At 49.9% G+C, this 12,771-nt stretch overlaps 1 protein-coding gene across 2 annotated transcripts in view; it reads left to right on the top strand.

Annotated features, from left to right (window-relative positions):
- RUVBL2 (RuvB like AAA ATPase 2) overlaps window positions 1-12,771 on the top strand; it is a 45,055-nt gene that overhangs the window by 16,552 nt on the left and 15,732 nt on the right. For both annotated transcript variants that reach the window (XM_056544850.1, XM_056544849.1), the window contains exons 9-11: window positions 7,976-8,099; window positions 10,948-11,042; window positions 11,140-11,258. In XM_056544850.1, the coding sequence (XP_056400825.1) occupies window positions 7,976-8,099; window positions 10,948-11,042; window positions 11,140-11,258 (338 nt within the window). The remainder of the gene's footprint in view (window positions 1-7,975; window positions 8,100-10,947; window positions 11,043-11,139; window positions 11,259-12,771) is intronic.

Genomic DNA, 12,771 nt, shown 5'->3' with positions numbered 1-12,771 from the left:
TGTGTGTGTGTGTGTGTGTGGGGTCTAACAACTTAAGAGATGGTATGGGCATGGAACATAAAAAAGCAGTATACTTGCCCTGTCCTAGTTAAGGACTAACTGAAGACCATGTACTCGGTTAAACTGTTTTTTCTCTATCTGCTCCATTGGGGGACACAGACCGTGGGTGTATGCTGCTGTCTCTAGGAGGTGTGACACTATGGTAATAAAAAAAGTCAGCTCCTCCCAGCAGGATACACCCGCCTTCAGGCTCTGAGCTAATCAGTTTAAGCTTAGTGTCTGAAGGAGGTGGACATGGTCTGGATTTCTCCAGACCAGGTCTTCTGATTTTTTTTTTTGTTTTCCTAGTATAGGGACGTGTTAGTTTTTTATTCCCTTTTTCTTTTCTGTTTTCAGGTGGGGACTCAGGGACTCTGGTTCCCTGTTTCCCCATTACGAGTAAGGGGGCACAGACATTGCACAGCAAAGAAATAAAAAACTGAAAATGTAGCCAGCACCTAAACCCAATACACGGGTGCACGCTGCTGTGTAAAACATGTAAAAAAAGAAAATGGCAGCAGCACACTTGGTCAACAAAATGGAGGCTCTTAGCGCACTTTTTGATCAAAACGTGTCCCCCATCCACCACGTGGAGGTGGCCTCTTATCGGATGGGTCCCTAAACACTCACCTACCACAGGCTGGGTGACATGTTGGATCCACTAACGATCCAAACCACCTCCTGTGAAAATAGGGGAGGGGATGCACGGCTACAGAGGGAGCCACTCCCCCCAAATTTGCACAGCAAAGAAAAAAAAAACTGAAAATGTAGCCAGCACCTAAACCCAATACACGGGTGCACGCTGCTGTGGCAAGTACAAAACATGTAAAAAAAGAAAATGGCAGCAGCACACTTGGTCAACAAAATGGAGGCTCTTAGCGCACTTTTTGATCAAAACGTGTCCCCCATCCACCACGCGGAGGTGGCCTCTTATCGGATGGGTCCCTAAACACTCACAGACATTGCGTATATGCGCTGTTCACCCCCCTCGCCAACGGTCAGCGCTTGGGTTGGTACCTCATGGGTCCAGGTCCCCCTATTTCCCTGCTAGCCTCGCTCACGCATAGCAGCCAAGCGTGATGCAGGTAACTAAAGCTGACTGAAGACTTCACTGAAGACTCCATTAGGTAAGTTCTTCTGACTGAGGTAAGTACCCCCCCTTTTTCTCCATAGGTACGGACTCGCAACCTCTGGAGACCCCCTGTTTTTGGCCCACCTTCAGGTTATGGGGCTGGCTTATACAGGGGCTGCACTTTATTCTGGGGGAGCAGTGGCACCTGAGGGGGCATGTCATATGGGGCACTTCACTTTGTGTGTGTGCTTGGTGCTACTACGTCCACAGCGCCTTATATGCGGCTGTCAGCCGCGCGCTGTTTTCGCTTTGCCGACAGCGCCTTATACGCGGCTGACAGCTGTGGCGCTGCTATGAGCCGGGCGCTTCAGCGCCAGCTTACTTTCACTTTCGCCGGCAGTCTCTGCCTGCGCTTAGACCGCCTGCTCTATTCCCCCCGAGCGCATATGCGGCTTACATGTGCGCTCGGGACAAGGAGCGGGCGCCATGACAGTTCTTTTCGGCCGGTCTGTAGCTTCGCCCACAGGGCTGGGAGCTCTCAGAGGGACGAAGCAGCCTCCAATCAGCGCTGTGGGCGCGATTTTCAGTGAGAAGGGGTCAGTTAGTTACTGCCTTGCTTCAGGCACGCCCCTCTCTTCCTATTGGCTGGCCTGTTAATTCACTCTAGCTGCACGGAGCGAGTTTTCCTCACTGCAGCTGACAGGAACTTTCTCACCCTAGTCTGTGTCCCCTGTCACCTTTTCCCACATTATGTCCGTACCCAGTGACTTACTTTGTCTGTAAGCACAGTAATACCAAGATGTCTGGCTTTGCTGAGCCCTCTTGTCCTGCCTGCTCCACTGCTCCCCCGGACCCCCTGGTACCCCATGACGCCCCTTCGGTCCCGGTGGGTTCAGCCGCTCAACCTGCCTGGGTCTCTTCCCTGACCCAGTATATGGCTGACTTGACCCAAGTCTCCCGTTCGGTGGCCAAGGCCTCCCGGGAAGTGGTGTCCGCCTTGAAGGGGTCTTCCGTGTGCAGGACCTCTGAGAGGGGCCCGCTCCTCGTCTCCACATACTTCACGCTCCCACAAGCGTACTAGGGGTGCCTCGTCTGACTCTACCATTGAGTCTTCAGATAGACGTGAGCGTTCCCCTCGTGGTCCCCCCCCCCCCCCTGTCATCTGGGCACAAACGTCGCTCCTCCAGAGGACGTTCTCGGAGTCGCCGCTCTGCCACGCCATAGCCGCGTACCCGGTCAGGGTCGCCCCCCTCCAGGACTGCCTCTACTCATTCACATTCCCCTGGTGGACGAGGCTTCAGAGCCGGCATCTGACTCAGAGGACCGCTCGGACTCGATTGCAACGGTGAACTCATTGGTGACAGCCATAAGAGACACCTTTCACTTGGAGGACCCAGGATCTTCGGATGTCAATCCAGGAGTATCCTTTCATCGTGCTAAGCCAGCACCTCAAAGGTTGAGCTCTCACGCTGGCTTTGACGACATTCTGGAATCTGTATGGAAACATCCAGACAAGAGGTTCCCGGGAATCAAGACAATTCAAGAACGTTATCCATTTGACAAGGACTTTGTCGCTAAGGTGGTTTCCCCTCCCTCAGTGGATCCACCAATCTCCCGGATCTCTAAGGAGACTACACTGCCTCTGGCAGATGCCGCTGCCTTCATGGATCCCACGGACAAGAAGGTAGAATCCTTAGCGAAGTTTGCTTCTGAAGCAGCTGGCTCTTCTCTTCTTCCCATCTTTGCTTCGACATGGGTGTCCAAGGCCCTGTCGGAGTAGTGCCAAAAGCTCAATCAGGATATCTTAGCATCTATCTGCTCTGACTCTCCAATGCTCTAGAGCTGGGGACTTTCTGTGCGCAGCTTCCATGCAGTCAGCCCGTTGTTCTGCCTTTGCTGTGGGTCACCTAGCGGCTCTCCGCCGCTCTGTGGCTTAAAGCTGGGAATGCGGATGCCACTTCCAAAAGGTCTCTCACTGAGCTTCCCTTTACGGGTGGCCGTCTTTTTGGCAAACGCCTTCATGAGATTATCTCTGAGGCAACGGGAGGTAAGAGTTCCTTGTTACCTCAAAATAAGGCTCGCCCTACTTCAGAAAGGAAGTCCTTTTCCTTTCGGACCTCTGGCTCCAGCAAAGGGTCCGGGCAGGCGCCCTCGCGGGACAAGAAGGCTCCTTCATTCCGAGCACGCCCGTCTTGGAAGTCAGATTCCAACCGGTCCGGCCGTTTTGCGCCCAAATCAGGCAACCGCAAACCCACTTCTACATGAAGTGAGTCCCCCACCCGCGCTTTCTTCTCCGGTGGGAGGTCTCTTACTTTTTCGAGACATCTGGACCTCACACATTCAGGACTCTTGGGTCAGGGACGTGGTGTCCAACGGTTACCGAATCGAATTCGCCTCCCTTCCGAGGGATCGCTTTTTTTCGATCCCGGGCCCCCCGGTCTCCTCCTCCTGGCGAAGCAATTTCGAGCAGCTCTCCAGGGGGTTATCGTTCCCGTTCCTCCAGGGGAATGGTTTTGGGGTTTCTATTCAAATCTTTTTGTGGTCCCCAAGAAGGACAGTTCTGTGCGACCAATCCTAGACCTCAAGCGTCTCAACAGTCACCGTCTCATCCGCCACTTCCGAATGGAATCTCTCCGTTCGGTGGTGGCGTCCCTGGAACAAGGGGAGTTCCTTTCATCGGTGGACATCAAGGATGCCTACCTCCATGTGCCAATATTCCCAGGCCACCATCGGTACCTCCGCTTTGCGGTTCCGGAGGGGCACTTTCAATTCGTAGCCCTCCCTTTTGGTCTAGCCATGGCTCCTCGGGTCTTTACAAAGATCCTTGCAACAGTGATGGGCCTGTTACGGTCGAGGGGAATCTCGGTGATACCCTATCTGGACGACCTTCTCATCAAGGCTCCAACCAGAGCCCAGACTCTGGAGAATCTGGACGTCACTCTCCACACTCTGACTCGCTTCGGGTGGATGGTCAACCGGGACAAGTCAGTCCTCCGTCCTACCCAGTCTCTAACCTTCCTGGGACTTCGATTCGACACGGCCTCTGCCCGAATTTGTCTTCCACCGGACAAATGTCTGGCGCTCCGGTCGGGGGTCCGCTCCCTTCGGACCCAGGTATGTCTCCATCCGCACTTGAATGGAAGTCCTGGGTCGGATGGTGGCAACTATGGAGGCCGTACCCTTTGCCCAGTTTCATTACCGCCCCCTTCAACTGGCGATTCTCTCCCGAGGGAACAGGTCTCCTCTGTCCCTCGATCGCCAGATTGTTCTCCCTCGCAGGGTCTGTCAGTCTCTGCTCTGGTGGCTCCGCTCCCCCCTTCTTCTCCAAGGGCGGTCGTTTCTTCCCCTTCACTGGCAGGTTGTTACAACGGATGCCAGCCTGTCGGCCTGGGGCGGCGTGTTCAGGGATTGGACGATTCAGGGACTCTGGTCTCCGCAGGAGACCCTTCTTCCGTTAAAAAATATTGGAATTCCGGGTGATCCTTCTTTGTCTTCTTCATTGGGAGTCCCGTCCTGTCCGCGTTCAGTCGAACAATGCCACGGCCGTGGCGTACGTAAATCGACAGGGCGGCATTCACAGCTTGGCAGCCATGGCCGAGGTGACCAAGATTCTCTCACCTGGGCAGAGTGCAAGGTTCCGGCCATTTCGGCGATTCAAATTCCGGGAGTGCTCAACTAGGAAGCGGACTTTCTCAGTCGGTCCTCACCTGATCCCGGCGAGTGGTCTCTACATCCGGAGGTCTTCTCACAGCTCTGCGACCTCTGGGGCATTCTCTTCGCGTCCCGGCACAATCGGAAGATCCTTCCTTTTGTGTCCAAGTCCCGGGACCCTCAGGCTCTGGCTGTGGACGCCTTAGTGATTCCTTGGCCGGGGTTTGCCCTACCCTATCTGTTCCCTCCTCTTCCGCTCCTTCCCAGGGTGCTGAGGAAGCTCAAGGCAGAGGACATCCCCGTCATTCTGGTAGCTCCAGATTGGCCCCGAAGGTCGTGGTACACCAACGTAGTCAGGCTCCTGGTCCACGCTCTACTGCGCCTTCCGCTCCACCCGGACCTGCTCTCTCAGGGTCCTCTTTGCCACCCCAATTTACAGTCGCTGCATTTGACGGCGTGGTGGTTGAGACCGCGGTTTTGAGGGCCCGCGGGTTCTCTTCCCAAGTCATTCACACCATGCTCAAGGCTCGTAAGCCCTCCTCCGCAAGAATTTACCACCGTACTTGGCGGTCTTATTTTCTTTGGTGTGAAGCTCAGGACTTCTCCCCTGTAACCTTCTTGGTTCCCCGTCTTCTCTCCTTTTTGCAGTCGGGGTTGGAACGGGGGTTGTCTCTCAGTTCACTTAAAGGTCAGGTTTCGGCCCTTGCTGTTCTTTTCCTGCGGCCCCTGGCTTCTAATTCTCATGTCCGGACCTACCTTCAAGGAGTGGCGCACACTGTTCCTCCTTATCGGTCACCCTCTCCCCCTTGGGACTTGAATTTGGTTCTGAGTGCCCTCCAGGGTGCACCCTTAGAGAGGTGTCTCTCCGCCTTCTTTCTTGGAAAGTGGCGTTTCTTGTTGCGATCACCTCCATCCGGAGGGTGTCTGAATTGGCAGCTCTTTCCTGCCGTTCTCCGTTTCTGGTGATCCACCAGGACAAGGTTGTTTTCCGGCCACATCCTTCCTTCCTTTTTGCCTAAGGTGGTCTCGGCCTTCCATCTCAATGAGGACATTGTCCTCCCGTCCTTTTGTCCTGCTCCTTCTCATCCTAAGGAGCGCTTACTACACAAGCTGGATGTAGTTCGGGCTGTTTGGTCTTATCTCTCCATCACTTCTTCGTTTCGTCAGTGTGATTCCTTTTTCGTCCTTACGGAAGGTCGTCGCAAGGGACAACCTGCTTCCAAGGCCACCATTTCTCGGTAGATTCGGTCCGCCATTTCGGAAGCCTATGGCTGTAAGGGGAAGATTCCTCCTTTTAGGGTTGTGGCTCATTCTACCCGTTCTGTTGGGGCATCCTGGGCTCTCCAGAATAGAGCCTCGGCCTCGCAGATTTACAAGGTGGCTACCTGGACACTTTCTCGAGGTTTTGCCGAGTTCATACTTTCGCATCGGCTGATGCTAGTCTGGGTCGTAAAGTGTTGCAGGCGGCAGTGGATCGGCCGTCTGCCTGACTGCTTATCTGCCCACCCAAGGGGCGGCTTTGGTACGTCCCACGGTCTGTGTCCCCCAATGGAGCCGATAGAGAAAAGGAGATTTTTGTTTACTTACCGTAAAATCTCTTTCTCAAAGGATCCATTGGGGGGACACAGCTCCAGCCCTTTTTGAGATTTTTCCTTTGGTTCTCTGTCCGAGGGGGTGTTCGGTTATGTTTTTTTCTTCTGGTTCTCGGACAGTTTGGGGTTTTTCTTTGACCTGTTGGTCTCCTCCTATTGCTCTGGAACTTAAACTGATTAGCTCAGAGCCTGAAGGCTGGTGTATCCTGCTGGGAGGAGCCGACTTTTTTTTTATTACCATAGTGTCACACCTCCTAGAGACAGCAGCATACACCCACGGTCTGTGTCCCCCAATGGATCCTTCGAGAGATTTTACGGTAAGTAAACAAAATTTTTTTTTTTATTTATTTCATCTTTGCCTGGACTAATTTTAAACTGTTTTTCAGGAATAGAGAGAAAAAAACAGCACCACATCTATCCTCAGGTTGTCTGTAGTATTACTGCAATACCACACACAACCTGAGAACAGCTGTGGTGCCGTTTCTGGAAGAAAAACAGTTTACTGTAAAATCCCTTTAATGATAACCTGACACAGGTGCTGTGGTGTGACACAGAGGCCGTTGGCTGTCCGTGCATGCTGGGATTGTAGTTTGGCCACAGCTGGAGGTACCCCCTGGCTGCGAAACACTGGTGTATGAGGAGGAAAAGCAGCAAGTGTTCTCCCACAGCACCACCACAGGAGAAGTAAAGCATTACACAGTTTTTATTGATATGGATGAGCTGTCAGTGTAATGAACAAACCTGTTTCTCCTAAAGTAAGGGAAGCTGTATGTAGTCATTGTGGCTAATAGAGACCTGAACTGGGTACCTTCCTTTGTTAAAGGAAAACTGTCATATGTTTTCTCCCGCATTATCCACAGGTACCGATGGATAGTGCGGGAGACACTGAAAATTTTGAGTCCTACCTTGCCCGGATGCGCTGTACCGTTCTCCCGTTATAGCAATATTTCTGTATATTTAAATTAGCTGCTAACTGGCACGGGTGGGGTTACTGCCTTCATCTGGCACTGTGTGACATAACCGCTGCCCGGCCCACAGTACCGCCCGGCTAATGAATATTCATATAATGTCTTACTCTCCTTCTCATCCCGGCCATTACTGCGCATGTGTGGGATTTCCTACTATACCCGGAAGCGGTCTTCAGCGCTGCTTCATTAGTCCGGAGCAGCGCTAGAGTAAGGTTGTAGGCATGTTCATGCCTACTATCTATTAGCAATATAATGAAGCAGCGCTGAAGACCACTTCCGGGTATAGTAGGAAATCCTGCACATGCGCAGTATCGGCCAGGATGAGGAGGAGAGTGTAAGACATTATATGAATATTCATTAGCCGGGCGGCGGTTACGTCACAGTGCCAGATGAAGGCAGTAACCCCGCCCGTGCCAGTTAGCAGCTAATTTAAATATATAGAAATATTGCTATAACGGGCGAACGGCGCATCGCATCCGGGCAAGGTAGAACTCAAAATGTTCAGCGTCTCCCGCATCAATCGGTACCTGTGGATAGTGTGGGAGAAAACCTATGACAGTTTTCCTTTTAAATCAGGATCTCTTTTAGGGTAGTTGAATATGGTTTTTCTAAACCAGACGCTGCTTTGATTGCTGCCATCTTCTTCCCTCCAGACAAAGTTTGTACAGTGTCCTGATGGGGAGCTCCAGAAACGCAAAGAAGTGGTGCATACAGTGTCGTTGCATGAAATCGATGTCATAAATAGCAGAACACAGGGGTTCCTTGCTCTGTTCTCAGGTAGGTTTTTTTGCTGTAATCTCTCCACCTTCTCCATTGTCTGTATCAGTCAGCTTATATAATAGGTACATCCTGACTATTAGGGATGTCCCGATACCATTTTTTTAAAGACGGAGTACGAGTACCGATACTTTAATTCTAGTACTCGCCAATACCAAGTACGAGTACTTATATTTTAAAGGGAATCTGACACCAGGGTGACCTGGTTTCTGGTGCTGTTTACCGTATGATATGTGGGTCCTTGTTGTGTACAATGGAGGCGGCTGCTGTAGTATGAGCCAAGATTTCTCTCTTCTCCATTGGACAGAACAGGGAATTTGCATTGGCGATGAGACCTATGACCACATGGTGAGCAGCGGTAGAAACCGGGTCACCTGCACTATCTACCTATAAATTCAAGTTAGTGCAGGTGACTCTGCAGGTAAGATTGTCTTTAATAGTAGGCAGTATCCCCTGGCAGTCATTAGCAGCAGCCCCTCTTGTAGACAGCAGCCCCCATGTAGACCACAGCCCCCCTTTAAACAGCAGGGCCCCCCCCTATTAGACAGCAGCAGGGCCCCCCCCCTATTAGACAGCAGCAGGGCCCCCCCCCCCTTTAGACATTAGTAGCAGCCCCCTCCTTGCAGGCAGCTCACCTCCTTGGGTCGGGTGCTGGTGCTGCCGCTCTGCTGCCCCGTCCTCCGGTCCGCATCGTGTCGTCCTATGGAGGAGCATGTGACACACACGTCACTCTGCTTCCTCCGTAGCATTACGCTGGGCGCATGGGAGGAGGTGGAGTGACGTGTGTGTCACATGCTCCTCCATAGGACGACGCGATGCGGACCGGAGGATGGCAGCAGAGCAGCACCAGGTATCGGGGACATTAAACGAGTCCCCGAAACCATGCAAATGGCTAGTATCGGCCCAGATACCAGTATCGGTATCGGGACATCCCTACTAACTATCACCTTACGCTTTATTAGCTTTGAAGCTGCTTTGGATAGCACTGGACTGTATCACAACATTCTTGTTACGGCATACATACATTTATGGTGCTGCAACCTTTTCACCATTAAAGGGGTACTCCACTGGAAACGTTTTTTTTTATTTTTATTTTTTTAAATCAACTGGTGCCAGAAAGTTAAACAGATTTGTAAATGACTTTGAATTAAAAAAAATCTTAATCCTTCCAGTACACATCAGCTGCTGTATGATCCACAGGAAGTTCTTTTCTTTTTGAATTGCCTTTCTGCCTGACTCGGTGCTCTCGGCTGACACCTCTGTCCGTTTTAGGAACGTCCAGACTAGGAGAAAATCCCCATAGAAAACCTCTCCTGCTGTGGACAGTTCCTAAAATAGACAGGTGTCAGCAGAGAGCACTGTGGTCAGACTGAAAGGAAATTCTACAAGAAAATAACTTCCTGTGGATAATGACAGCAGCTAAGTACTGGAAGGATTAAGATTTTTTTTTTTTTTTTATAGAAATAATTTACAAATCTGTTTAACTTTCTGGCACCAGTTGATTGAAAAGAAAATCTTTTCCAGTGGAGTACCCCTTAAACCTTTTGAGGGGCAATAAATTGGTTGTCTTATTTAGACAAGCCCTGTCTTGAAAGAACTTAATTTTATGAATACAGAAAATAAGGATATCTGCATACCCTGGTATACAAGCCAAGTCATACAAACTTCTGTCAGAGGTTGGCATATGGTGCTATCTGTATAGAACGGCATAGTTGACTCTGCTTTACCATTCAACTGAAAAAAAACTACCGTATTTTTCGTCCTATAGGACGCACCGGTGTATAAGACGCACCCAATTTATAGGTGCAAAATCTAAAAAAAATAAAGATTTTGAACCCAATAGTGGTCTTCAACCTGCGGACCTCCAGATGTTGCAAAACTACAACTCCCAGCATGCCCGGACAGCCATTGGCTGTTCGGGCATGCGGGGAGTTGTAGTTTTGCAACATCTGGAGGTCCGCAGATTGAAGACCACTGCATAGGAGGTAATACTCACGTATCCCCGCCGCTCCGGACCAGTCACCGCTGCCCAGGATGTCGCTCCATCGCTGTCGCCGTGTCCCTGTCGCTCCGGAACGTCTCTGCTGCCGGCCGGGTATCCTCGCTCTCCATCGCCGCCATCACGTCGTTACGCACGCCGACGCACGTACGCGACGACGTGATGATGAGGAAGGAGAGCGCCGGCCATCCAGGGCATCCCTGAACGGAGAAGACACCGAGGAGGCAGGTAAGGTCCCTCCCAGTGTCCTGTAAGCACTAACCCGGCTATTCAGTCGGGCTGTTCGGGACCGCCGTGGTGAAATCGCAGCCGGGTTAGTGTCACTTTCCCTTGAGACGCGGCGGTCAGCTTTGATCGCCGCCTCTGAAGGGTTAATACAGGGCGTCACCGCGATCGGTTATGTCCTGTATTAGCCGCGGGTCCCGGCTGTTGATGGCCGCAGGGACCGCCGCGATAGGGGTGTATTCGCCGTATAAGACGCACCGACTTTCCCCCCCAGTTTTGGGGAAGAAAAAGTGCGTCTTATACGGCGAAAAATACGGTAATCTGATCTGTCACACTCTTGTCCTTCAAAAGGTGAATGGAGCCATATGGATACACTTGATGTATACACCATGAAATTTAACTGGTGTATATGTCAAATGTTATGTGAGCAGAACTTACTGGGACAACATAAATTGCAGAAGTTAAACGTGCAGTAACTTGCAAATAAACATAACCTACTTGGCTGATAAATACTAAATATTACATATTTTAATGCCATTTCAATAAAATTAAACTATGTATTTTTATATTGTGTTTCTGTAACTTTAGCACAAATGCTCACCCCACTTTTCCTTTACAATGCAGGTGATACAGGAGAGATCAAATCTGAGGTCCGAGAGCAGATTAATGCAAAGGTGGCAGAATGGCGAGAAGAAGGAAAAGCAGAGATTATTCCAGGGGTAAAGAAAAAAACATTGAAGCTCAAGTGTCTTTACTAAGCAGCAAGTGTCCAAAAAATCTGTGTCCTTTTAAAGATTTTCTTTGCTGTCCTGTTAGGTGCTGTTCATTGATGAAGTCCACATGTTGGACATTGAGTGCTTTTCTTTCTTGAATCGGGCTTTGGAAAGTGACATGGCTCCAGTTCTCATTATGGCCACAAACAGGGGAATCACAAGGTAAGTCACAAACCATCTGACGCAGTTCTCTTAGCTTTAATTTGATTATGATATTAAAGTTGTACTTCCCTGGAAAATATATGTATTCTTTTTTTTATTTTTTTTTATCAACTGGTGCCAGAATGTTACAGATTTGTAAATTATGATTTAAAAATCATAATCCTTCCAGTACTTATCATCTGCTGTATGTTCCACAGGACATTTTCTTTTTAATTTTATTTTCTGTCTGACCACAGTGCTCTCTGCTGACACCTCTGTCCATGCCAGGAACTCTCCAGAGCAGGATAGGTTTGCTATGGGGATTTGCTCCTACTCTGGACAGTTCCTAAAATGGACAGAGGTGTCAGCAGAGAGCACTGTGGTCAGACAGAAAATAAATTAAAAAAGAAAAGAACTTCCTGTGGAGCATACAGCAGCTGATAAGTACTGGTAGAATTAAGATTTTTAAATAGAAGCAATTTACAAATCTGTTAAACTTTTTTTAAACTTTCTGGCACCAGTTGATTAAAAAAAAATTATTTCCAGCGGAGATTAAAGATTCATATCTTCTGATAGTACTTGAATGATTTGAATCTAGCAAGTCTGATTGAAGGAGATATCCAGTGGTGAACAACTTATCCCCTATCCTAAGGATAGGGGATAAATTGCAGATCGCGGGGGGTCCGACCGCTGGGGCCCCCTGCGATCTAATGTACGGAACCCCGCCAGCCTCCGCACGAAGCGGCAGCTGACACGCCCCCTCAATACAACTCTATTGCATAGCCGGAGCGCTGCCTTTGGCAATCTCCGGCTCTGCCATAGAGATGTATTGAGGGGGCGTGTCGGCCGCTGCTTCGTGCGGGGGTCGACACCCCCTATCTGGCTCCCATATCTGGCACCCGTACAGAGAGATCGCAGGGGGCCCCAGCGGTCGGACCCCCCGCGATCTCAATCTTATCCCCGATCCTTAGGATAGGGGATACGTTTTTCACCACTGGACTACCCCTTTAAGTAAACTTTAAAGTGGTATTCCCATGAAAATTACGGCAAATTACTAGGTTATACCAGCACATCATGTGGAGGTCCAACTTTCGTCCAGGGACCTTTACTGATCCTAATGTTGTAACTGCTGTAATACTGCTTGTCCTGTATTCTTCCTACACAATAACCCCCTCCCCCTTCTCTGGCCTGACTTGCAGAAAAGTTATTAATAAGTATTTCTGTACAAATGTATGACTGCCTTATGGCTCCCCAAGTAGCTCAGACTGATATAATTTTAGTTAGCACCTTGGCATCATCTAAAGGGAACCCTTTCACACAATGTTACCCATACCATAGAGATATAGCAGAGCTGCTTATGTCAACCTTCTGCATTGTCACTTAGTATGCTTACCTGAAGGCACACCACAGCCAACAGATTCTACTGCTAGACTAGCTTTCTACACAGGTTTTTTGGAATACTCCCACTGCAGTGTTTGAGCCAAAGTCAGAAGTATATTCAAAAGGAATGGAAAATATAAAGGAAGTATTTATA

Source organism: Hyla sarda, chromosome 10 (assembly GCF_029499605.1).
Source record: "Hyla sarda isolate aHylSar1 chromosome 10, aHylSar1.hap1, whole genome shotgun sequence".
Taxonomy (NCBI): Eukaryota; Metazoa; Chordata; class Amphibia; order Anura; family Hylidae; genus Hyla; species Hyla sarda.
The sequence above is the reverse complement of the archived record's forward strand: the minus strand, read 5'-3'. Positions and strand labels throughout refer to the sequence as shown.